Below are 26842 nucleotides of genomic sequence, written 5' to 3' on the forward strand. Positions count from 1 at the left end.
GCTGGGTATAAATAGCTCTGTGAGTGAGATTCTCTTTTTGTACATCTGGTCCAACAGAGGTAGTCATTTACAGCTCATAGATGCTTTTCCCAATGCCACTGAGGAAGGTAACCTCAGTGTCAAGGAAGCCTAAATTGTTATATTTTATAGGACTCTAAAAGATTAATGTTGGGGAAAAAACAGCTGTGATTGCTAAAAACTTCTACTTTGTCTCATCAATAAGTCTCAAGTCAGCATTTAAAATTTTGTTTGTAATTCTGAAATTTTGCCCATTTCATTGGTAATGTTGCTAACTGAATAATGGACAGCTAATTATTAATATGGGGAATCAATGTGCAAAAGAAAAGCTAATAAAAAGTTATTTAAAGCTGACTTTTACTATCTCCCAATGTATTTTCCTTATGCTTGTTATGTTTTCTTTAAGAACAAAAAAATTGACCAATCAAGTTATCTGGTATTCTGCTAATAGTCAGTGACTACCCTATTGAAGTATTTCCTTCCCTCTCCTTCCCTGAGGCAAAAAATTTGCTGCTCATAGCATTATTAAGGGTAATTGTCTCTGCCAACGTCAGACTCTTGAAATGAATAAATCCATATTGAATTTGTAAAAGAGTATGTGCATTCTGACTAGAACCAAGAATGTGGTTATGTTGACTAAGTGTTCTGCACTGGTCAGGGTGACCAGATCTGTTTTTATAATGAATTATTTTCTAAACATTTGATAGTCACTTTAATGTGTATGATGTAAACATACTACTATATCAATACAAACAACTTCTTCCATCAGCTGTGTCATCTACAAATTGATTGTTCTTCTTCAAAAGTAGACCATACTTAACCTACATTATCACTTCTGGTCATGAGGCTGACTCAGTATTACATATTAAGCAAAGAAGAACCAGGAAAATTGGCAATAGCGATGACCAAATATTTGAAAAAAATTTCTCCTGTGAGCCTTCTGTTCCCTGGAGCCCAGATGAGGTGGATTGCAGCCTTACCAGACATCAGACCATGCAGAGTCAGGACTACCAATTACAAATACCAATTTCCAGATCTGGCTAGGTAGACTCAGCTCCTTTATTCTTTAAATTCAGATCTCCATTTTACCATAGTAATTTTTATCATCCTGGGGAAATGGCAGGGTGGTTATTTTGATAATTTCAATATGATACAAAGTTGAGTATTTTCTATGGAAAATTTCAGGGAATTTGGATGATTTCTACTAAATAATATGAATCTATGAATAAAGGGCATTATTTTCCAATTAAGTAATGAAGTAATTTAAGTGAAATAAGTAAAATTGCATAGAAATTTTGATTGACTAATCATTGAGTAGCTTGCCTAGCCTTGGAGGGTAAATTCTTGTATGTAGCCACTCATTTTCAAATAATTCCTTGTGTATTTGTATTCAAGAGGTCTATAAAAGAACCCTAGGAAATATCAACTGAAATACTAAAAATTTTCTTTAGAATTTTTTTTAAGTTTAGCTTATTCTCTAAGAATTAGTGTGTGAATGTTTCCTCTTTCAAAATGATAAATTAACAAATCTATGCCATCAAGGTAATGGCAAAATAATGTCAATAGCTTCAGTTTGAGCCCAAGAAGTAGTAGGAACAACACTTTGCTTCTCTCTTTGTGGAGTAAAGCCATAGAATGAAGCAATTTTAATATTTTGTTTGAAATCCTGAGAAGTAGAGTAGGGAAGAGACAGGACAGGCCTTATAAACATTATTTTGTAATCATCAATAATTCTGAGTGTGATCTATTAAAGATTTACCAGGTAGTGAAGGTCAGTACCTTAGTGAAGATCCAGGTGGCCTTAGCTTTCATTCCATTGCTTAAAAGAAGTCAATTTCTTCTAGGTGGTTTGCTTTCTCTGTCAAGATATTTATTATATCTCTTAACTATGTGTAGTAGGAGAGACTGGGTTTCCCCCTTAAGTATAGAGATTCTATATACTCAGAACATTTATTTGGATATTTTAAAGATCTTTGATTTTTTAAAGATGGGTATATTATCTATTAATGCAAATCATTTGCTGAATAAGTCTCATTCATCTTCTATATGACAGATCTTCAGATACTTAAATATAATTATCAAGTCCTCTCTAAGTGTTCTCTTTTCTGGATTAAACATTTCCAATTTCTTTGATTGATGGGAACGATCTTTTTAAGGAATAATCTACTGCCAACTATTTGATTTACATATGTGCTTGTTGATGTACTTCCTAAAATTTGACACCCAGAACTGAAATAATAACCCCACTTATTCTGAACAATATAATTGATTTTACTGAAATCTAACATTGATTTTTGGCTGTCATATGACAATGTTGACTCATTAAGTTTGAAGTCCATTAATATGCTCAGGTGTTTTCTTTATGAAAACTTATCCAAAAGTAGTTGATCCCTTGAAACCAAATATAGAACATCATGTTTATCCCCTATTAAGTTGTATCCCATTAGATTCAGATCATAATTCTAATCTGGAAAGAAGTTTGGTGGGGTTTTTTTGCAAGGAAAGGGAAGTGCTGACTGTCAACCAGTATGATAGCAATAATTTCCAGCTTCTTGTTATCTGTAATATAAGAATATTATATAGTATTCATAGATGTAAGTGATTTAAATAAGCTGAAAAATATGGATCAATGATTGATCCCTGATATATAGTACTAAGAATCTCCCTCCCAGGTGACCTATTATACATATATATATAAAACTATTTGCAGACCATATATAATAACTATTTGCAGAATTGGAATGGCCATGTACCCCACTCCATCCATTGTTCAATCATACAGTCGTATCCCACTCTTGGTGACCTCATGTACTTGTCCATGGTGTTTTCTTTTTTTAAAAAAAATTGTTTAACACACATTACTTTATGAATAATGTTGGGAGAGAAAAATCAGAACAAAAGGGAAAAACCATGGAAGAGGAAAAAAAAACAGAAAAAAGAAATGAACATAGAATGTGTTGATTTACATTCAATCTCCATTGTTCTTTTTCTGGATGCAGATGCATTTTCTGTCCAGTCTTTTGGGATTGCTTTGGATCTCTGAACCACTGAGAAGAACCAAGCCTTTCAAAGTTGATCATTGCACATTTGTGCTGTACCATTGTGTACAATGTATTCCTGGTTCTGCTTGTTTCCCTCTGCATAATTTCATGTAAATCTTTCCAGGCCTTTCTAAAATCAGCTTGTTCAACATTTTTATAAAACAATAATATTCCATTACCTTCATATACCACAACTTGTTCAGCCATTCACCAACTTATAGGCATCTACTCATTTTCTAATTCTTTGGAAAGCTCAAAAAGAGCTGCTACAAACATTTTTTGCACATGTGGGTCCTTTTCCCTCCTTTAAGATTTCCTTGGGATACAGACCCAGTAGTGGTACTGCTGGGCCAAAGGGTATTCAAATTTTATAACACTTTGGGCATAGTTCCAGATTGCTCTCCAGAACGTGGTTGAACATGATGTTTTCCTGGTAAAGATATTGGAATCATTTGCCATTTCCTTCTGTAGTATTTCCCCATTTTACAGATGAAGAAATAGGAATTAAGTCCTATTGTCTTGTATTGGCTCATCCAGGGTCAGATTTGAACTCAGATCTTCCTTACTCCAAGCCCAGTGCTCTACCCACTGAATCATCTAACTGCCTTCTCTCTCCTATGTCTTTTCCCACCAAAAACAATCAAACAAAAAAAAAGCATTACAACATTCTTGACAAATGGTCAATCAGCCCCTGCTTGAAGACCTTCAATGAAGAAAAATCCATTATCTCTTGAGGCAGCCTATTATATTTGTATATAACTCTAATTGAGCCAACTTTAAATCCATTTAATTATATTATCATACAGTCTGAATATCTCTATTATTTCTCCAAAAGAATGGTATATAGTTCCAATGACCTCAGAGAGAGGACTGTGGATCACAACATAACATTCTCTATCTTTTTGTTGTTGTTTGCTTGTATTTTGTTTTCTTACTCATTTTCTTTCCTTTTTGATCTGATTTTTCTTGTGCAACAAGAGAATTGTATAAATATGTTTACACATATTGGATTTAATATATATTTTAACATGTATAACATATATTGGATTGCTTGCCATCTAGGGCAGGGGGTTGGAGGAAGGAGGCTTTGCAAACACAAGGCTATGCAAGGGTCAATGTTGAAAAATTATCCATGCATATGTTTTGAAATAAAAAGCTTTAAAAAAAGATCATGGAGCATAGACTCCAAGGATTAGGTCAATGTCATCTACTAGCCTTGTTCTAAATGACCTATAGGGACTAGTACCTGAATAAGGAAATAATAGAAAGGAAAAACCTCAATCCTACTTTAATAATTAATTGGTATTAATATTAAATTTCAATTATATAATAGAAAAAAGAATGGCATAAGAATTTCCCCAAATGCCTGTTAAAACTCACCAAATCCCTAGCACGTTTCTGATCTAGTAACTTTTGTCAGAAAGAAAAATGACCTGTTCTAATCTGACATCATCTGCTCTTGATAAATCTAGGTGGTCATAAATTTCTTCTCTAAATGCTTATAAACTGTACTTTTAACAATAAGTTCCAAAGTTTTGCTGGGAATCACAGGCGAGATCATAAGGCCAATAACATAAAAGATCTGTGAGTTCACTGATATGACAACTCCCTCAACTATCATAGATCAAAACCCATTAATAACTCAAAAAAAATGTATCTTACAGAGTTGCCTGAAGCTTAGAGAGATAAAATGATTTCCCTGTGGTCACAAAGCTATTAAATATCAGATGTGGGGTTAGAACCTAAGTTCTCTGAACTCCAAATCCATGGTAGTTTCCACATCACAGCAATTGCTTTTTGAAGTTGAGCTTTGAGCTCTGCAGGTGAAAGACTATACCCCCCCTTCCCTTCTTTTAAAAATCAGTATATATCCTCTTCTGTACTTTTATGAGTCCTCTGGTATTTCCATTATTTTTTGAAAGATCGCTGACAGTGGCTTAACAGTCATATCCATCATTTCTTTCATAAATCTAGGATGTAGTTTGCATAAACCTTCTGATTTTAACTGACTGACAACTGCTAGTTACTCTCTTATTTTAAAATCTATGTTAAATTATTTCAACCTCATTGAGAACTGCATTCATGTAGACATTTTAAGCTCAACATGTCCAAAAATGAACTTATTACCTTCCTCCTCAAACTTTCCCCTCTTCCTAACTTTCCTGTTAATCTTGTTTAGGTCTGTAATCTAAGTGCCATCATCAATTCCCCACTCCTTCTCTCTCCTCACTCTCCATATCCAATTACTTGCAAAGTCCTGTCAATTCTAATTTCATTACGCCCTTCACATATGCCCCCCCTCCTCTCCTTCTGACTCTCATCACTTCACACCTAGACTATTTCAGTAGTCTGCCAGCAAGTCTCCCTACCTCACTCCAGTACATCCTTTATCAGCTGTCAAATTGATCTTCCTAAAGGGCAGGTCTGACCAAGACATCCCCTGCTCCATTCAACAAATTAAGGTGGCTTTATAGTAGATAAAACAGATTCTGTGTTTGACATTAAAAAACCCTTCATAACCGAGCCCCTTCTTACCTTTCCAGTATTTTCTTATTTTGTTCCCCTTTCATTTTGTGAGCCAATGACAATAGCCTCTTAGCCTCTTTGCTGTTCTTTTCAAAAGCCTTTCAGTGCTATGCATTTTCATTGGCTATTTTCGATTGCTTACATTTTTCTCTGTGTTCAGTTCTACCTCTTGACTTCTCTAGCTTCCTTTAGGTCCCAACTAAATCCCAACTTCTACCAGAAGTGTATCTGATCCATCTCATGACTAATTCCTTTCCCCTAACATTGCTTCCAGCTTTTCAATTATTGAGCCAGTTTATATCCACTTTATTATATTATCATCCAGTTTAAATATCTCTGTTTTTTTCCAAAACAATAGCAGAAGTTTCATCGAATGCTTGGCAATTAATCACACACACACACACACACACACACACACACACACACACACACACACACATTTTGTACACAGTTGTTTGCAAGTTTTCTTCCTCATTAGATTGTAAAGAGTTTGCCTGTTTTTGTATCTCCATCAGTTACATAGTGCCTAGCACAGTTTTAGGGGCTTTCTGACTTGCATTTGATCTGTCTTTCCCAGTACAAAGTACGTCCTGCAAGAGAAAAGTAACAAAAAAAAATTTTTTTAATAGTCCTCCCTCATCTTTGTCATTTATTTCCCAAGTCTCCCAGACTCATAATCACCAAATTGTCTTACATTTATTTTGTATACATTTATCTTTATTTACATGTTTATCTATTATCTGTTATCTTTTCTTCTTCTCCCTCTAGACCCATAATGTAAGCTTCATAAAGGTAGAGCTATTCCATTCTTGTTTTTGGATCTACAACACAGTTCCTGGCTCAAAGTAATTGCTTAATAATATGTGTTCATTGATTTGTTAGTTAACTTATGATCATCACTCATTCACTGAGAACAACAATCATCTTTTTGACCTTCCACTTGCTTTCAACTTAATTTTAAAAAGCTCATTTTGTTGTCCTTTGTTGTCTTCATATCATTCTGATCTTTAGAACTACTGACACTATTCTTCTTGAATTCTGCCATTCTTTTACATTTCACTTATCCATCTTTCACTACTGTCTCCTCAAAATGTATTTTTAAAATGTAAGTTGGCTTGTGGGTTCCCTGTGTCTGACAAAGCTTTCTTTGGAAAGTCATTGCTTTACTTTTGAACTAAAATAATTTGGATTTTTTTTTTGAGGTGGATTAGAATTCCATCCTCATATTCTTAGGCTAACTTTTCCTATAGAAAATTAAGCTATTTTTTCTTATTTTGTATTTAGTTCAATTAAAAAAGTAATACAATAAAAAGAAAAAAAGTTAAATTATGGTATCCTTTCTATCTTTTATTTATGAGTAGATTATCAGTCTCTATCATAATTTCTAAGCTGGACTGGTCACTTATTCTTAAGGTCCACATAATTTCTACATTAGCAAATAGTTCTTATTGGTTGGTCATAATCAAGATCATAAGAACAATTTCCTCTTATTGTTTGAAAAATGAAATTATCTTCAAGGGAATTTAAATATTTATCAGCTACCCTGCTTTTTGGCAGATAGCTCTAGCAAATATTCAAGTAACTGCCATTTTCCTTACTACCACCAACTCCTTCCCTACCTTCAGCCAAACAGTGCCAAGTTTGTGATGTTTCCAAAACTATTCATTTATTTCTTCCTTCTACTCTGGTACTCCCTAGTTTACTTCCATGACAACATCAATAACGTTTCTTCCTAATGCTACTTCATCAATCCTTTTCTCAATCCCATTACTTTTTAATTAATTATATCTTTACATACCAACATTTGAGATATTTGTTCCATGTCTCCAATTTTCAGTAATATTTAAGAGGTTAAATTTTCCTTAGTGCATTAGGATCTTTTGTTTTTTCTTGTGCATTTGTGTTTATGACTGTGGGAGCCTTGATACTTTATTGCTTCCTCTCTTGTTGCATATTATCTTGTTGCATATAAATTATATGGATGTTGTTATTCCTCTATTATACCTGTTCTGTGTTATCTGACTTGGTAGATATGTGGGTAGTTTTCATTTTGTCCTACTTTTTCTAATCAAGCCCTCCTAATCAGATTCACAGGAATCAGGAAAAAAATTGTTTTTATTGCTTCTTATTAGAGATTTTCAAGACCTAATCAAGACCTTATCCCCCCAATATTTAATGTTGTGGTCCAGATAGCTAAGTCCCATCCTTTCTTCTTAATAGCTTTGTTCCTAAATTTGCCTTTCTTAGCTAAAGAACTTCTTTTTGATTGTTATTCCAAATCTGTGTGTTAGGAGCCTTTTTTGACTTCTGTATCTCAAAGCTACCAATGTAACACTTATGTTCTTCAACTCTTGACTTCCATTCTGTCTACATTGACTAGTCTATCTCCTTTTCTACTCATTTATGTTCTAATGACATCTTTTTACCCACATACAAATCATTGTTGATAATGTTCTATAGTCTATTTATACCTATTAGGGTATTTCCTTTATACGATTTTATGCTCCTTAAGGACAGGGACTATTTTTGCCTTTCTTTGAATTCCCAGTATATAACACAGTGATTTCATAGTACAATGTATTCATTCAATTACATAACAGGTACTTAATGAATGCTTGTTACCCTGATTTGTTCACTGGAATTTGAATTTTCCTGAGAGTACAGATCCCAAATCTATTAACTTTTTAAATATTCTAAAAAGGAAGTTGGCAGTCATGTCATGTTCATAGTCTATATAATATTTAACATATTTATATATTGCATAGATGGCCATAGGTACTTGAAAGTCATTCCAACAAGCTCAAACAGGCTCTGACATGTTGGAAAAAATTAAATAGGATTAATAGGATTCTGATACAATTCGTATCAAGAGCAAGCTTAAGGGGGCAGCTAGGTGGCGCAGTGGATAGATCACCAGCCTTGAATTCAGGAGGACCCAAGTTCAAATCTGCTCTCAGACACTTAACACTTCCTAGCTGTGTGACCCTGGGCAAGTCACTTAACCCCAACCTCAGGGGAAAAAAAAAAGAGCAAGCTTAATTAGAGATGGAGTGTCCCATCACCATCCAGGGTGGTCATTAAAAAAATGTCCTTGGATGTGAGAGTGTAAATAAATCTAGGTCTTAGTCCCATGTATCTTTATCTGATTCATCAATGACTATGGTAGTACAATTAAAAAAGAAAAAGAAAAATTAACAGAGGTTGGCAAGAATCAAAATAATTTAAGCTTACAAACTTACTTTAACTATAGCTATTTTATTATGGAATATTATTGTTCTGTAAGAAAACCAGCAGGATGATTTCAGGAAGGCCTGGAGAGACTTACATGAACTGATGCTGAGTGAAATGAGCAAGACCAGGAGATCATTGTATACTTCAACAACAATATTATATGAAGATCAGTTCTGATGGACATGGCTCTCTTCAACAATGAGACGAACCAAATAAGTTCCAATAGATCAGTAATGAACTGAACCAGCTACACCCAGCAAAAGAACTCTGGGAGACAATTATGAACCAGTACATAGAATTCCCAATCACCCTAATTTTTTTCTGCCTGCAGAAAAAAAATTTTGATTTCCTTCAGAGGCTAATTGTACACTATTTCAAAGTCCGATTCTTTTTGTACAGTAAAATAACTGTTTGGACATGTAGACATATATTGTATTTAACTTATACTTTAACATATGTAACATGTATTGGTCAACCTGCCATCTGGGGGAGGGGGTGGGGGGAAGGAGGGGAAAAATTGGAACAAAAAGCTTGGCAATTGTCAATTCTGTAAAATTACCCATGCATATATCTTGTAAATAAAAAGCTATAATGATAATTTTTTGGGGAAAAAAACTATAGCTATTCTAAGTGTGAGATCTTTGTCTAATGATCCATAATATTGACAATCTTGATGACAGGTGAAACAAGAAAATATTAAGAAATTATGGCTAAGTGAAAAGATGGCACTCAGATTCTCTTTAGATAGGAGTTGATGAAATTGGTTTTACTGTCTGTTGAAAGGCAAGAAGAAACATAATTTCATGGGGCGTTTGTTCATCTTGTCTTAGAGTATGCACAAAATAAACGTGATTGTAGCTTATGTGCCAAAATCTATATTAAGAGGAGGAAGAAATAAAGAGGTTCCGTGAACAGCTCAATATGACCTTCCAAATAAAATCAATATGTGCTTTAATATACAGGCAAAGAAAAGGATCATGAAAAATACATTGAGAAATGTGGCTCAGGATCAAGAAATAAGACAATGTCTTGTTGACTGAAGTCAATCCTCAAGAATATATCTCATAAATTCAGAAGGCACTAGACGTGAGCACAAATATCACCAAAAGTGAAATTGTCTATAGAAACAGGAAATGACTGCTTTCTGAATATATATATGTGTGTGTGTGTGTGTGTGTGTGTGTGTGTGTGTGTGTGTGTGTGTGCTTAAATACTTGTTGCTGAAATGATTAGAGTTTTGAGATGACTGATGTGGCTATGCCCTCTAACAATAAAGACTACAATCCATTTCCCACTTGATCTGTGTGAGTCTTCTTAGCATAAATTGACTATAGGAAGTCCATTTATCAAGGCAGAGGCCACTCTCACTTTCCCCTTACATTGCAGAGATATCAAGGAGTATACAGACAAAATTGGTTGTACCTCATTTTCACTTCATGACCCACTATATTTTTGACTCCAGATGAATTACTAAAATTTTCAGTTCCCCAGAAAATTCTGGAATATAAAATATAGAACAATGGTTGATCTACCCTGGTAGAGGGAGCTTTTCCATTGGGAATTCTCTAAATAAATTAAATCACAGGTCAAGATTTCACTAAAAAATAGCGATACTGTTAGAAATCCATATTTAAGAAGATTACTTTCAATTTTCTAAGCAAACGTTTTATACCAAATGAAACCTGTAAAATGCTTTGAAAATCTGAATTATAACAGATTTATATAATCTGTTGTTTGGTTTGTTGTTGCTGTTGAACAGAGTTCCTTCCTTAGTAGTTTAATTATTTAATTAATTTAAATTAAACTATGATGGACATTTGTTTCTGGGACCTTATTATTTGGTCTATTTCACTGATCACCTTTCTATTTTTTACTGAATACCAGTGAGTGAGTTTTTCTCATTACTGCTCAGTGATATGTTTTGAGAACTAGTAATGTTAAATACTCTATTTCTTACTATCATTCCATTGTAGCCTTTGATATTCTTGAAATTTTTGCCTACTCTTTTAGCCTGTACTTATTCATCTGATTTCTTTTTTAAGGAAAGGTCTTTTATTTTTATGTTCTATAGAATTGTAATTAAATGCTATATTTTGATCAGAAGCTTTTCTACATTTATTAATATAATCATATTCATTTTTGTTATAAAGAAGATTAAATATAGTTGTTTTTCCTGATTTTGAATCTAAAATATTGATGGTAAAACTTTAATTTGACAATTTGGGTACTTTATTGATATATTGCTGAGAGATTTTATTCACTATCTTATGATTTAAATTAATTATATAATTTTATTTCTTTGACTTATGATTCTGGGTTAATATTAGGATCATATTTATATAATTATGTTTATGTGCCATACTTATTTCTGAAATGATTTTTGTAATTTTTATTTAAATCAACCAACAGAAATTTATTCAATACTTACTATCTACCAGGATCTCAGGATACAAAGGAAAAAAATAAAATAGTTTCTTTACATTTTATTGGTGTTTAATATAATCTATTTATAATCCATCTGTGATAAGTTTGAAATTTGTCATTGGAAATTCACTTATAATAATCAATTTGCTCTCAAAATAGTGAAAACCCAATGAAAAACTCAGTGAAAACCCAATAGGAGAAACTGATCATCTCTGCAGCCTCAGAACATCAGTTCCTCAAATCCAGAATAGCTCCAGGAGTTCTGGCCATCACATTTTCTTTCCTGAGGATTTATTCATGGTTATTAAAGACTATTCTCTTTTGAAGTTTTACCCTGAGACTTACCTTTCTAATATATCTTCCTTGTATTAATAATTTTCTTTGTTAATTTTCTTAGTCTCCCAATGTAGTAATATAGTTCCATTACAGAAGAGAAAAAAAAAAAAAACTTGGTTAATTCACTATCTAAGGAAAGCAGAATTCATAAAGGCTCTTTATAATTGTTCACTTTTAGTTCTAAGCCCCTAAGTTCCTTCCAATTTTAGCATTGTAAAGTTCCACAAATAAATGATTCAGTAATAAAGTCAATTTACTCAATGATCAATTTCTCTAATGATACTTTCATTTGAAGATAATATTTCTAATAAGAAAGAAATTGGTTTTTCATGAAGCTAAAATAATTATCTAATTACCATATTTTATATACATAGCAAGTATGTATGTGAGAGGGTGTTTTTAGCTCCTTTTAAACATTTTATGATTCTTTTTTAAAACTTTTAACATTTTAATAAAAATTTTAAGATCTATTATTTTAACAAATCTGGTGTTAAGATCTTAACTTCTTTTCAGAATAAATTTTCAGAAAAATGACCCCTACTTTTGAGCATTATTACTACTGTTCTATCTCACAGCCATGACCATTTTGGAACACTTGATGAACATTTTTTTATCTTTAAAATATATCTTAATTATGAAAAAAGTACCAATCTGGTTCTTGGGCTCAAGTAATAGAAATATGTCTATGCAATATATATATATATATATGCATATATATATATATATTTTTTTTTTCCTCTGAGGCTGGGGTTAAGTGACTTGCCCAGGGTCACACAGCTAGGAAGTATGAAGTGTCTGAGCCCAGATTTGAACTCAGGTCCTCCTGAATTTAAGGCTGGTGCTCTATCCACTGCACCACCTAGCTGCTCCGTCTATGCAATATTTAAATATAACACTACAGGATTTATGGGGGAAGGACAAATATGTACTGTGAATGTGGGGAAAATTTCTTCTCTCCAGAAAAAAAAACACTCTTAAGGGCTAGAGAAACAAAATTATAGACAGGATTGTATAAAAAGAAGCCCTCAGGTTGTCAAGGACAGGATGAGTTTGAACTAGTACTCTCCTGAAAGAAAGTTTCCACTAACTTAGAGTTAAGCTGAAGCCCTAATAATATTCTAACAGGACTAAGTACAACTAAAACTTTATCTCACTGGAACAGACCTGATCTTGGATACTGCTAAGATTTCTAGGTTAATACATTCCCCTTAAAATTGCCTGGCATCCTGTTACTCAATTTCCCAGTAAGGGAAGCCTAAGAGCTCTTCTGATTTGCTGACTGAATTTCCCCTTTTCCTCAGAATTTCCCTTTGATATTACATAAAACTGCGTGTGTATGTGTGTATGTGTGTGTGTGTGTGTGTGTGTGTGTGTGTAAGTACTTTTGTTTATAGTCCTTGCTAGCCACCTGATAATTGCCCATCTAATTAAACTTTTTAATCTTTTAGCCTTGCCTTCTGATTTATTGACTTCCAGTTAAATGGACCAAGCAGCTAAGAATTGTCTCCTAGAAGATCTTAGGACTCCATGTTGAGGAATTCCCTCAAAATAAAAACCACTATAACACATACATGAAAGATTCAAGAATACGTAAGCTAAATAAATATCCATTTTAGTTTCTAAGATGTAAAACAACACACAGGATAATTATAGAAAAACCTGACAGAAATAAGGGGTATCTCATATAATGGTCAAAAATAGCACTATTTAGGCTACAGGAGGCAAAAGCAGTTGTAACCTTTTTCAAATGCACCAAGAGACCAATTCACCTTTTGAACACAATAGTCTTCATGACTAACCGAGATAAATATACATACAGGAGTTAGGAGTTAACCGATTGAACTTTATATTGTCTTATACCCTTGTGTACTGTGCCTCTTTACCTTATGGTTACTTATCCCCCTTTCCAAACTATAATCTTGGATTATTCCTGACATTTATTCTTCTCATATATGCTCTAATGCTGATAAAAGCCTCCTGAGCTAGGCTAACTAGAGCTAGGCTAATACAGTTTTGTATTAATGCCTTTCACCAAAATTGTTATCTCACCTGCTTAGCAGAAATGGAGGGTTTTTTTTTTTGTTGTTGTTGTTGTTGTTTTTTAAAGATTTGTGCATTTATGACTTGAGAGCATTCTATTCCCACAATTTGGAAACCTCCTATCCATCCTCCTACTGAACCCTAAGGACTATAACTCTGTTCCCTAATTTATAAAAATAAAGTCATATGTCTCTTCTAGCTATAATATTCCTTGAAGTTCATGATAAGAACTTGATCAAGTGGAACCACCAGTAGCCTAATCAGGAAATGAGAATGATCTATAGTCAAATGAAAAAATAGCCTAAATCACTACTGATGAGAGAAAGGTAGATTAAAATAACTCTGAAATATTCCAGGGACAGAGAGAATCAATAGCTTGGGAAAGGAAAGACAAAAATTGATTCAAAGAAAGCAATTCCTTAAAATACACAATGGCAAAAAAATCCACTGAAGAAAACAACACCTTAAAAAAGTAAAATTAATCAAATGGGAAAAAAAGGTACAAAAGGTAACTGAAGAAAAGCAGACTTTAAAAACTAGAACCAAGGAAATGGAAGCTATTGGCTCTATGAGACATCAAGAATCAGTCAAACAAACTTAAAAAGAATGAAAAAAATGGAAGAAAATGTAAAATACTTCATTGGAAAACAACTGAGATACCACCTCTCATCTATAAGAAATTATAGACAAAAACTGGAGGAGATGAGGAAAAATAGGTAAACTAAAAAATTGCTAGTAGAGTAATAAATTGTTCCAACTGTTTTGAAGGATAATTTGGAATTATGCCCCAAAGCTATAAAGCTACATAGTCTTTGATCCAATAATAGGAGGTCTGTATCCTAAAGAGATAAAAGAGAAAAGGACCTATGTAAAAATATTTGTAGCAGCTCTCTTTGTAGTGGCAAAGAATTGGAAATTGAAGAGACACCCATCAGTTGGGTAATGACTGAACAAGTTGTGTCATATTATTGTAATGGAATATTTTTGTGCTATAGAAATGATGAGAGAAATGATTTCAGAAAAAAAAAACAACATGGCAAGATCTATGTAAATTGATGCAAGGAAAAGTGAACAAGAGGTCATTTTGCACAGCAGTGTTGCAGTCAGTGATGGTCAACTGATAAAGATTTGACTATTCTGATCAATACAATGATCCAAGACAATTCCAAAAGATTCATAATGAAAAATGCTAGCTACTTTCAGAAAGAGGACTGATAAACTCTGAGTGCAATTCAAAATATAATTTTCTTTTTTTCCTTGCTCCTTGTTTCATCCTTTCCTTTTTTCTTTCTGGCTAATATTTCCATATTATGTTTTGCATGATTCTATATGTTTTGCATGATTTCACATTTATAATTGACATGCTTTTACTTACTTTCTCACTGGATGGGAGAGGATTCTGAGAAAGGTGAATAATTTGGAACTCAACATTATAAAAGAAGGGAATGTTTTAAATAAATATTTTTAAACAAAATTCATATCCATGTTACAAATAAGGAAACTGAGGGTCAGGAGTAAATAATTTGTTCAGGTCACATGAGAATGAAGCAGGATTTGAACCATGATCTTCCTGTTTCCATGTTCAGTCTCTATTCAATAAGCCACAATGCATCTTCCTACCTTCTTCCAACTTCAAAATAGAAATTTAAGACATATTTATATGTTCTTAAATAAGGCTTATATGGACTTATATGGGGAATCTAAATTGATCATCTCTAATTATAATCTAAACTAATTTTCTAATGGATTGAAATTTAGTAGATTTTATATTACTCAGTGAAAACCAGACAGCACAAAAGACAATGGAATGTTATATTAAAAGATATAGCCTTCTATTTTAGAGACACAAATGTGATTAGCATGTCTCTAAGCAGGCAACCAGAATCACTAGTAAGCATTTAAAGTCTGTTCATTCTAAAGCACACATTGGGAAAAAAATCTGTCAGGGCAAATTTAAGAAAATGATTTCCAGGCTGCTTAATTCTCACTATTTTTATATAATCATTTTTGCACAGTTTTGGAAGAACAGGATTTCTATATTGTTAAATCCTAAGTACCCAAACATTCTTACAGAGGCCTGTAGTCATTTCTGATTAAGAGGAACTATTTAAGAAATATAATTCAGGTAGTAAAAATGCAAAGGAAATTTCCCATAAAATGTGAAATGAATGTAACCATATCTTATCACCATATTTATATGTAAATGCCAATATATTTTATATCAACCTCTTCTATTGTAATCCCTTCAACAGGAGTCCTTTAGAATAAAAATGTTATTAATATATTCCAGAAAATGCACAATCTCCTTGGTCTTTTATTACCCACATATTTAATAATTTCTGCATAAGACAGATTTTGGAGACAATTACTTTACCTAATAAAACTCTAAAAAGCTTAACAATACCTCACAGTAATATGAGATTTCTTAGGGTGCTGGGGATATTACTCACTGTTAAATATGACACATTAAATTATGCTGTGTTTTACAAAAGCACATCTATTGCCATGATTATTATTTTAATTATAATTATAGACCTTGATGTACATTGTTATAATTGGAATGATAGTACCAGGAAATGGTCAATTTGGATTGTCAGTTTGTTTTGGGATAGAAAAAGATCAATTTATCCAAAGGAAAATGTAGCTTATGATTAACAAAAGAGATGGGTATACTTTGACCAATTAAAAAGCCAGGATTATTGTTATCTGATTATATATCTCAATTTTTTTTTGTTGTGTGATGTCTTCAATGTAAACATTTCCTCTATTTGCATGTACTATCCAATCCTACAGTATATATATATATATACACACACAACTCTATACAACATTATTCATGCCTTTCTGTAAATTCACCATAAAATATGCACATTAAGTAACATTCAAGTTGCCCATTTTTATGCTTTGTTTCATTACATGACAAAATTACCTCCTTTTCTAATCATTCATATGCAGGGTAGGATGACTGAGTCTCAAACAGATGGCACAAGGAGGAAGATGAGGTTGGACCTCCAGCATGGCAATCATACTCAGATTTGATCTCATGCATGATGAAGTGGAATAGCTTAGGTGACTATGAACACAAATAAAACTCAATATTAGTAAGCTGGAGTAAAATGTTATGCAGTATAGATGTGAAAAAGAAAAAAAAAACTTGCCATCATAATAGCAGTTTATTCTCATTGTAAATGACAATAGAATCACTACATTGTATTCCAGGTTATATATGAGATTGTGGAAATGGTATCTCAAATGAAATTAAGAAGGGCCAACTGAATCTAAAAGGAACATGTGCTGAAGGAGATAAAATTCCAAAGGCAATGAGATAATAATTATTTAATAGATCAAAACAAGGGAAGATTGGAAAAATGTGGTTAAAAAATAACATTGTATTAACATCTCAAAAAAAAGTAATTATCCCTCTGCCTACTTCCTCTCCTCTATCAAATCTGTTTGAGAATGGTCTCTGCATATATCAAGAGTTTCAGTAGTGAAAATATGAAAAGCAGTAGGAAGACTTATACATGTTCTTCACAGTCACACTACTTACTAAGAGATATAAATAGAGAACCCACTGTATCTATTTTTTACACATTTACCCTACATTACACACTAAAAAAACAATATTTGGCAGAGCCTCTGACTAGTTGTGTGGTCTTGGCAAATAATTTGATATTTCTAGGTTTTCAGTTTTCTCATTTTATCTTTAATATGGGGAGAATAAATCATATTATTTCTAATTTCCTCCATGGAGTCCAGGACTGAAAGCATTATAAAAGTTTAAGAAAAGGATGGATCACCAAGATGTAGGTTAAGCAGGAAGGCTTTGTGGAGAAGATGAAGCTTGAGCTAGATCTTAAAAGATGGTTAATTGGAATAAACAGAGAAGAGGGCTACAGGTATATTGTTAGAGAAATACATGATTTTTCTGGGGGAAATCTGACTAGATCAGAGGTTATAAGGGAGTGAAGGAAAGAGGAAGATGTCATATAGTGAGAAATAAAATTGTAGAATGGGGTCAAATTTTGAGGGATCTCAAAAACCAGGTAGAGAGGTTCTGATAGTACTTCACAATAAGGAGGGCAAAGGTGCTATATTGGGAAGAATAACACAATAATAACTCAATTTAAATAGTATATTAGGGCAGCTAAGTTGAATAGTAAATAGAATGTTGGGACTGAAGTCAGAAATACTTATATTTCTGAGTTCAAATCTGTCTATCGAGGTGACCCTGGGCAAGTCACAAACCTGTTTGCTTCATTTTCCTCATCTATAAAATGAATTGGAGAAGGAAATAGAAAACCATTTCAGCATCTTTGCCAAGAAAACTCCAAATAGCATCTTGAAGAATTGGACATGAATGAAAAATGAATGATAAACAGCAGCAACAACAAAAAGCTTATAAAGCACTTTTCTAATTGTGTTAGACTTGTTACACAAGTATTATTAATCTCTCTTTCAGATTCAGAGAAATTAATTGTTGTGTCTAAGGTCATAATCTAATAAATATTGGAGCCAGGATCCAACTTAGGTCTTTCTTCACTATAGCACTATATGATCTAGCACTATCCCCACTATCACCTAGTAAAATCAATATTTAAGAAAAACTGGTGGTGGTATTTGTAAAGGAATGAGGTCTGTTGGCATAAAAACAAAAAAGACTTTAACAGAAACATTTTTATCTGGTAAACATGCTTTTAATATTTTTAGAAAGAGATATGGTGCAAAATTTAGTTCATCTAATTCTGTTTAGTTTATTCTTTTTCAAATATCATACTACAAAACTGGGCTTCTTCATTTCTTTTGTATCTTAGACCCCTTTTAGACCCCTTATCAGAGTAATTGCTTAGATGCATAAAATAAAATATATGGGATCTTAAATTATACTGAAATACATCTAACAATGTTAGTGGACAACAGGTTAAGAACCCCAGATCTAGAATCTTTTTATTAGCATGAAGGTGCTATATCTTATTTTTTGAATTTGAGAGTATATATTCCACTAATTTCTCAATTCTATGCTATGCCTTATTATAGTGTAAAGATGGTCTTAATTTCTTGAAGGCTTTATCCAATAAAAAATAAATGCCACAGATATCTCCAAGTTGAAAAACTCAAATTGTAAGTACAGGGACAGATTATCTATAATCTCAGCATCAAACGAGTTAAATTCAGAGATGGTCACCTATAGAGATCTAGACACCAGATTATCATTTTGCTTTACCCAGCTTCTATGAAACTGCCTAAGAAAACTTAGAGGGATTGACATCAATATTCAGGTAGGGTGCACCACATCAACAAAATCATATAATTTGTAAACCATCTAAACATATACATTCATGAACAATAATCTATGCTGAATATCCTTTTGGAACACCCCGAGAACTAGAGCTGAAAGGTATATTTAAAATTTACTAAAAAACTATATAATTGTAAATTGAAATAAAATCTTTTCTTTATGCAACTATACCTTTATATTCTTTAAATAGCCAGAAAGAATGATATATTTTCAAATTAAGGCAAAAATGATATGTTCTTTTATTTTCTTAAGGAAATATATGAACTGAAATACCACTAAAGCAGATCTAGATAGATATTTTTTTCATGTTCCTATCTGTCTTCACTTGTCATGATGTGAGCACAGATATGTTCCATATGTTCTCACATTGCCAAAGAAAAACATGGACAGATGTGCACAGCAGAAATCATTTTAAAGCACAGTCACATATTAAACTCAATCATCATCAACTACTCAACAGTGATACTATACGTGAAAGAGGCTGGCTAGCTGGCTGGATCATTCATCAAAGAAGTCAGATGGCACTGAAGTCAATGGCAATGTAGTTTATTCCAATGTCAGTGCCCTTACCTATTTGGGATGAAATGCAAAGTGTATAAATTCTAGTGTGTGATATATACTATGGATGCCATTTCACAAAGGAAAGCAACTGTGTAGGAATTTCTGAAGAGAATATGCATAGGAGAGCAAAAGCTTTCTCCTGGTACATGTTTATACTTTCAAGAATAAATGAACAATTGTTTTGGTTTGTAAACAGCATGAATAATCACAAAACTCATGCTTGATGGGAATAAATATATTCTTCCAGAAATGTAAACTAGTAGAAATAAATAATAATTTTCTTTCCAATATAGTAAGAGATAGATAAGAAAAACAGAAAAGAGACTAAAAAAGAAAGATGAATACCTAGTCAATGAGTTCAAGGAAATAAATTCCATCTTACTGCTATTTGATAAAACTTAAAAAAGGCAGTTAATTGTTCAACAAGCATTTATTAAGTCTTTACTGCCAGGGATAGAAAGAAAGGCAAAAATATAGTCCCTAATCTTAAGGAGTTCGTACTGTAATGCATGAGATGATACAACACAAATATGTGTATATACATTATATAAGGTGCAAATGGAATACAACTTCAGAGGAAAGGCTCTAGCAGTAGGGGACCAGGAAAAAGTTCCAGCATAATGTGGAATTCGAGCTGAGTTTTAAAGGAAGCCAGGGAAATCAAGAGGCACAGGTGAGGAAGGAAAGTATTCTAGTTTTGGGAAGTAGCTAATAAAAACACATGACGTCAGGAGATGGAGTGTTATATGTGAAGAACAATAAAGAGGCCAGAGTCTTTGGATCTTAGAGTATGTGGAAAGGAATAAAGGAAAGAGTAAGAAGGTGGCAAAGTTATGAAGCAATTTAAATGACACAGTATTTTTATATTTTATCTTTGAGAAAAGAGTTATTGGAGTTTATTGATTGGGAGGAGATGACATAATAAGAACTTCAATATGGCATATGTCATTTTATTGCATTTTATTTAATTTTGTATCACAGACAATGTGTGTTTTTTGTTGGTTTGTTGTTGTTGTTTTGTGCTTTCACAAATAGAATGTGACAACCTTGTATCAGACAAGTCTGTAAGTGACATTTTTTCTCCAATAGCATATAATCACATATCTCTGTGTCATGTTTTGTAATTCTCACAATGTTTCAAACTTTCTCATTATTATTATATCTGTTATAGTGATCTGTTATCAGTGATTTTTGATATTACTATTGTAATTGTTTTGGGGTACTACAAAATAAGATGTTGAACTTAATAAAGTTGTTCTATTGACCAGCTGCTCCCCCATCTCTCCCCCTCTCCTCAAGCTTCCATATTCCCTCAGACAAAACAATATTGAAGATTACATAAACTTAGTTGATAAAGCAGCAGGAGGATTTGAGAGCATTGATTCCAATTCTGAAAGAAGATCTACAGTAAGTAAAAGGCTATCAAACAGCATCACATGCTACAAAGAAATCTTTTGTGAAAGGAAGAGTCAATCAATGCTGCAATCTTCATTGTTGCCTTATTTTAAAAAATTGTCACAGCCAACCCAGCCTTCAGCAATCACACCTTACTCAGTCAGCAGCCATCAACTGTGAGGCAAGAACCTCCACCAGCAAAAACATTACAACTTGCTGAAGGCTCAGATGATGATTAGCATTTTTAGCAGTAAAGTATTTTTAATTAAGGGTTTTTAAAGATATAATACTATTACACAGTAGACTACAGTATAATATAAACATTACTTTTATATGAAATGTGAAGACAAAAAGAATGTGGCTCACTTTTTAGTATTATATTCACTTGATTATGGTGATCTGAAACCAAACCTGCAATGTTTCTGAGATATGCTTATACAGGAAAATTATTTTGACAGCTGAGTGAAAAACAGATTGGAGGAGGCAAAGTCTTGAGGCAAGGGAGTCAATTAAGATGATTATTTCAAAAGTCTAAACATGAAGTGACAAGTTTTTCCATTAAGGCAATGGTTCAATGAGAAAACAGAAGTCTATATATATAAAAGAAACTGTGAAAGCAAAATGGATAAAACTTGACAATAGATTGGAAATGGAAGGAGGGAGGACATCTTCTGGTTGTAAAACTGAATGACTGGAAGAATTGTGGCACCCTCAATAGTCTTAGGGAAGTCAGGAAATGGAAAAAGTTTTTGGGAAAGATAATGAGTTTTCTTTTGGACATAGTGAGTTTCAGATGCCTACAGAACATCCAGTTTAAAATGTCCAAGAATAGTTTATGATTCAATATTGGATGTCAAGACAATGGTTAGGGTTGACTATGTAGATCTGAGAATTAGCTATATAGAGATGATAACTGAAGTCTTTGGAACTGATGAAATCATGAGGTGAGAAACAATAAAGGAGAAGAGAAGAGGGTCCAAGAGATCTTGAAGCATATCAATAGTTAGTGGGAATGAACTAAAGAAGATACAGTGAAGACATGTTTCATATTTATCTAGACTGAAAAAAATGGTGAACCAGAGATAACATTTTGGAGTTAGACAATGATCAAGATAGTCTTGGGTCCAAATTCTTATAATATAGTTGTAATAATTATAGGAATATTCAGAAGAATAAGACAGCAGAGTAAGGCAGCAGAGTTAAGTTTAAGTTGTATTTGTAAGATCACAGGTTTAGACATAGAAAGGACTATAGAGCAGTCTAGTTAGTTCTCATTTGACTGATAAAGAAACAGAAAACTAGAGAGATTAAATGACTGACCTGAAGTGTCATAAGCAGGCTAAATGGGACTCAGTATTTCCCTTACTCTCAATTCAGAGCTCTTTCCTTTATATTATATTGCCTTTTATGTGATAAGTTCCCGAAGAATCACAATGTTATTACTTTACAGTCATCTATTCTTGCAGTACTTTCTACAAATGCCAAAATATTTTGGAGGGGGGAAAAAACAAAAATCACTCAATATCTAATATATTCATAATTAATTGTCATTACATTAATTAGTTTCATGGTATTTAATGAAAGAGCAAATGAAACAATAAATTTATCATAAAAACAAGGTGCTTGAAGTTGTGTTTCACTAATATATGGTTATAAGAAGCATATGGGCTATCCTGATTGATTATTTAGTAAGGTTTAAGTTTAGAAACATTCATTAATCAACATTAATTAAAGAATGAAAAGTTATAAACTCAATCTAGTGTAAAAGTACCCTTGACTTATTGTCCTTAGGGACTTTAATTTATTTATCATGTTTAAAAGGTGGCTCAGATTTGTTGGACATCATAAAAACTATGGGAACATATTTTGGGGGGTGGCTTGTTTCTTTTTTGGTGGATGGTTTATGACTCATCATACATGAGTAATCACTCTACTTTCAAATATATATTGTTTTGATGACTCAACCATACCCAAAGTCACTCACTACACTCATAGTAACAGAACTACAATTTGCATTGTTTTTCTGATTCCAAAAGCAGTGCTTTTCCCACTGTTACATTGCTTAGCAAAGATTTTTAATTTTAAGCCAAAAAGGACTTATCTGTATGGAAGAAAAGTTTATTTTAAAAAAAAAGGAATCATCCAGGTGTTTTTAGATGTTTAAATGCCATGTGTCACCTTCAAATACACAAGTGATATCTATTTACTTTTAATTCAGATTTTTTGATATAAAGATTGAAAGGGTAGCAAAATTTAAAATGCTTCAAAAATTGTGATTGCATTACTATTTTCCCCAACAAAGAGCATAATACCTTACTTAGTACATTGTCTTATTTAGCTTTCCTGCTTCCGATTCAAATCACTTGGTGGTCAAAGAGTAATGAAAGTCTTCAAGTAGCAATAAAAATTTTAGAGACACTTCAAAAGAAACTGCAAGCATTAGTAAGAACAAAGTCCAAAATGGTTAAGTGCTATGCCTAATCAAATTTTCCTACACAAAAAGCTTTTAGAAAGAGTTGCTAATTTAATAGACTTTATGTTCAAACATTTAATTTCAAAGCATTCTTTTCAGCTTCTTCCTGTAGGTCTAAAATGTATTGGAAAAGTTGCTCACAAATCTTTTTTATCATCAGCTTGTATACTTTAATTTCTTTCCAGGGTAAGGCAGAATATACTTAATATTTAAGGATTCATAATTTCATAAGCATGAGCATTCTTTTCACTGACACAGATGGCACTCCCTCTATACATTAGTAGATCATTTTTGAGATCAATTTTTTATGTAGCCAACTCAGAGATGAGCCTTTCTGAACTTGGCTTGTACCCAGACAACAGACATCATTTGGCCAATACTCAAAGTATGTGCAGCTTTGTAGGAACTGTCAGAACTTGTGGTATGGCTTAGCATTTGACCTCGGGTCATTATTATAGAAAGATGAGCATGACTAGTAGAGAATATAAGAGATTTAAAATCAAATTTCATTCTTATTGGTATGTCTCACAGAAAAATATTCATTAATTCATGTAGTATATAAAGAAGAATTGCACATCTCTGATATGAGAATCGTTTCCATCCATTAATGTCTCCTTGGTGTCCAAAATTAGATAATACCATAGTGCTAGAAGGACAGCTCCCATTCTCTTGTCTACATTCTTCAGTTTGCTGAGAAATGCAACTAATGAAAGAATGAAAACATAATTCCAGAAGACAGAGTGGAATTTAATCAATTTACAACTTTACACCACTTCTCAGGAAAATCTTCAACAAGTTTGTACTATAAAGTACAGACACAGTAATTTGCAAAACAAACAAAAAAAAAAAGGTTTAAAAATAATCAATGCTGTGTGATCTTAGATAAGTCACATCACCTCTTTAGGCCACAGTTGCCTCATCTATAAAATAAGAGGCTTGGACTAGACAACCTCTGAGGAGGACCCTTGCAGCTCTGCTATAATTCTATGATTGTTATTTTTGCTTATTGCAAATGTATTCAAAAATCTCTCTCTCCCACTCAGAAAAATACTTGAAATGCAGTCGTTCAAAGTAGATGTGGAAAAGTTAATTGTAACAATATTACAAATATTTACTATACATGATGGCATCTTTCCAAATGCATCAATATATTAAGGACCTGTGTTTGAAAAAAAGAAAAGAAAAATCCTAGAGAGCTACTCTTTAGCAGTGTCTACTAGCAAAAATAACGATTTGCAAAGAGGTTCACCCACAATACTCACTGACTTGGTCTCTCAGTTCAAGGGGGAAAAAGCACAATTATAGCTAACATCTGCAGTCTACAGCCAGAAAAGAAATTAAAGGCAGAGCAGCAGACTCTTCGAGTTTGAGGGAGCAAAGCAACGGCCTAGGTGCGTGCAAAGTGACCTCATTTTTCCTTAGACGGCTTTAGCCCACAAGCTCACCTTCTCTGACTCCCGTTTCTGAATGCTGGGTGTGGGGAAGCACAATGGGGGAACCCCGGGGGATGAGGCAAACTTCTCTTACTGCTCCCCCCTTTTACTATAAGGCCCCAAACCAAATACAAAGAAATATGAAGCGAATGAACATCCCCGCTCAAGTCCAAGAGCAAGGCTGGCTCCTCGAGTTGCAGCCATCGCACATCTGTCCTATCCCGGCATGCTGGCTGGCACGGGAGAGGGCAGAGCCTGGCAGGGCTAAGCCAGCTCGCGCTGTGGTCAGAAAGGCAGCTCATGAGTATGTCGGCGTTTCCTTACCTTGAGGAGCACAAAGAGCCAGAGCAGGGGCAGGATCATGAGGCTGCCGCTCGCCCTCGTGGGCCGGCTTCCCATAGTAGCTCTGACGGGTCCGAGGAAGGGAGGGAGCCGCGGTCTGGGCAGAGGCAGCCGACGGCCCCCGCTCGGCTTCTCCGGCTGCTTCCCTCAGCTCACAATGGCGTATGGGTGCAGAGGGATCAGATGGCCGGCACCGTCGCCACTCCCGGGGGGCGCATCCTCCCTTTTCTCTCTTTCCGACAACTCCTCTGCTTCCTTTCCTTCGCCTGGGGTTTTCCGAGGATGTGTCAAGCGGGCTTGCTCTTTGATGGCTAAAGATGAAGGGATGGAGGCTTGGAGATGGGCGAGGCTTTGCTGCCAACCCGGCTGTTCTTGGAGCCGCAGGGTCCGCGTGGTGATAAGCTCGGAGTCCCAGCACAGCCTACTGCTCTCTAAGCATCCTCAGCTAACAAGGAGCCTCTTACTCTGAAGGCTTAACATGATAAGAAGCCTACCATCTCTCTCTCTCTCTCTCCCTCCCAGCTCCCGCCCACAATTTCTTTCAGATTCCATATTTCGCTCCGCCCCTTATCCCAGCCTCACCTCCTTATTTCCCTACCTTCCCTCTACCAGGACTGTTAAAAGTGGATTTTCATGCATCCTACTCTCAGTTCTCTGTTCAACAGGCCAATTCTTTAGAAAAACCAGGATTTCTGGGAAAGGAAGAAAGAGAGAAAGAAAGAAAGAAAGAAAGAAAAAAAGAAAGAAAGAAAGAAAGAAAGAAAGAAAGAAAGAAAGAAAGAAAGAAAGAAAGAAAGAAAGAAAGAAAGAAAGAAAGAAAGGAAGAAAGAAAGAAAGAAAGAAAGAAAGAAAGAAAGAAAGAAAGAAAGAAAGAAAGAAAGAAAGAAAGAAAGAAAGAAAGAAAGAAAGAGAGAAAGAAAGAGAGAAAGAAAGAAAGGAAGGAAGGAAGAGAGAGAGAAAGAGAGAAGGAAGAGAGAGAAAGAGGGAAGGAAGGAAAGAATGAAAGAGAAAGAAAGAGGGAAAGAGAGGAAAGGAGATCGAGAGGGAGGGAGGAAGAGAGAGAAAGAAAGAGAGAGAGAGGAGAAAGAGGGAGAAAGAGAGAGAAAGAGAAAGAGGAGAAGGAGGGGGGAAAGAGGAGGAAAGGAGGGAGTAAGAAAGGTAAAAGAAAAAAAAGGAGAGAGGGAGGAAGAAAAAGGAAGGAAAGAAAGAAAAAAGAAAGGGGAAAGAAAGAAAAGGAGGGAGGAAGGAAGAGAAGATGGGAGGAAAAAAGGAAAGGAGAGAGACACACAATGAATTTACTATTCTCCCTTTACACACACACTCATAGCTCCTATCCAAGTATCATTCAAGAATTTTCTCCTAATCTCTCCATCAAACACATGCACATGCTTAGAACAAGAATATGGAGACAGTTTTTATGTCATGAGCAGTTGTGCTTTTACAGCTGTGAAGCACTACAAATATGTAAACTAGTATATAATGTTTCCTATTATTAGGAGGAAGAGAAGAGTAGGAGGATGAAAAGGAGGGGGGGAAGAAAGAGAGAAGAAGAAGAAGAAGAAGAAGAAGAAGAAGAAGAAGAAGAAGAAGAAGAAGAAGAAGAAGTAAGAAGAAGAAGAAGAAGAAGAAGAAGAAGAAGAAGAAGAAGAAGAAGAAGAAGAAGAAGAAGAAGAAGAAGAAGAAGAAGAAGAAGAAGAAGAAGAAGAAGAAGAACTAGAAGAAG

The 26842-nt window shown here is 34.0% G+C and overlaps 1 protein-coding gene across 2 annotated transcripts in view; it reads right to left on the reverse strand.

Moving 5' to 3' along the window:
- PTPRO (protein tyrosine phosphatase receptor type O) overlaps positions 1–25629 on the reverse strand; it is a 210587-nt gene extending 184958 nt beyond the window's left edge. For both annotated transcript variants that reach the window (XM_074268963.1, XM_074268962.1), the window contains exon 1: positions 25102–25629. In XM_074268963.1, the coding sequence (XP_074125064.1) occupies positions 25102–25176 (75 nt within the window). In that variant the 5' untranslated portion in view covers positions 25177–25629. The remainder of the gene's footprint in view (positions 1–25101) is intronic.
- Between the last annotated feature and the right edge of the window lie 1213 nt (positions 25630–26842).

This window comes from Sminthopsis crassicaudata, chromosome 5 (assembly GCF_048593235.1).
Source record: "Sminthopsis crassicaudata isolate SCR6 chromosome 5, ASM4859323v1, whole genome shotgun sequence".
Classification (NCBI taxonomy): domain Eukaryota; kingdom Metazoa; phylum Chordata; class Mammalia; order Dasyuromorphia; family Dasyuridae; genus Sminthopsis; species Sminthopsis crassicaudata.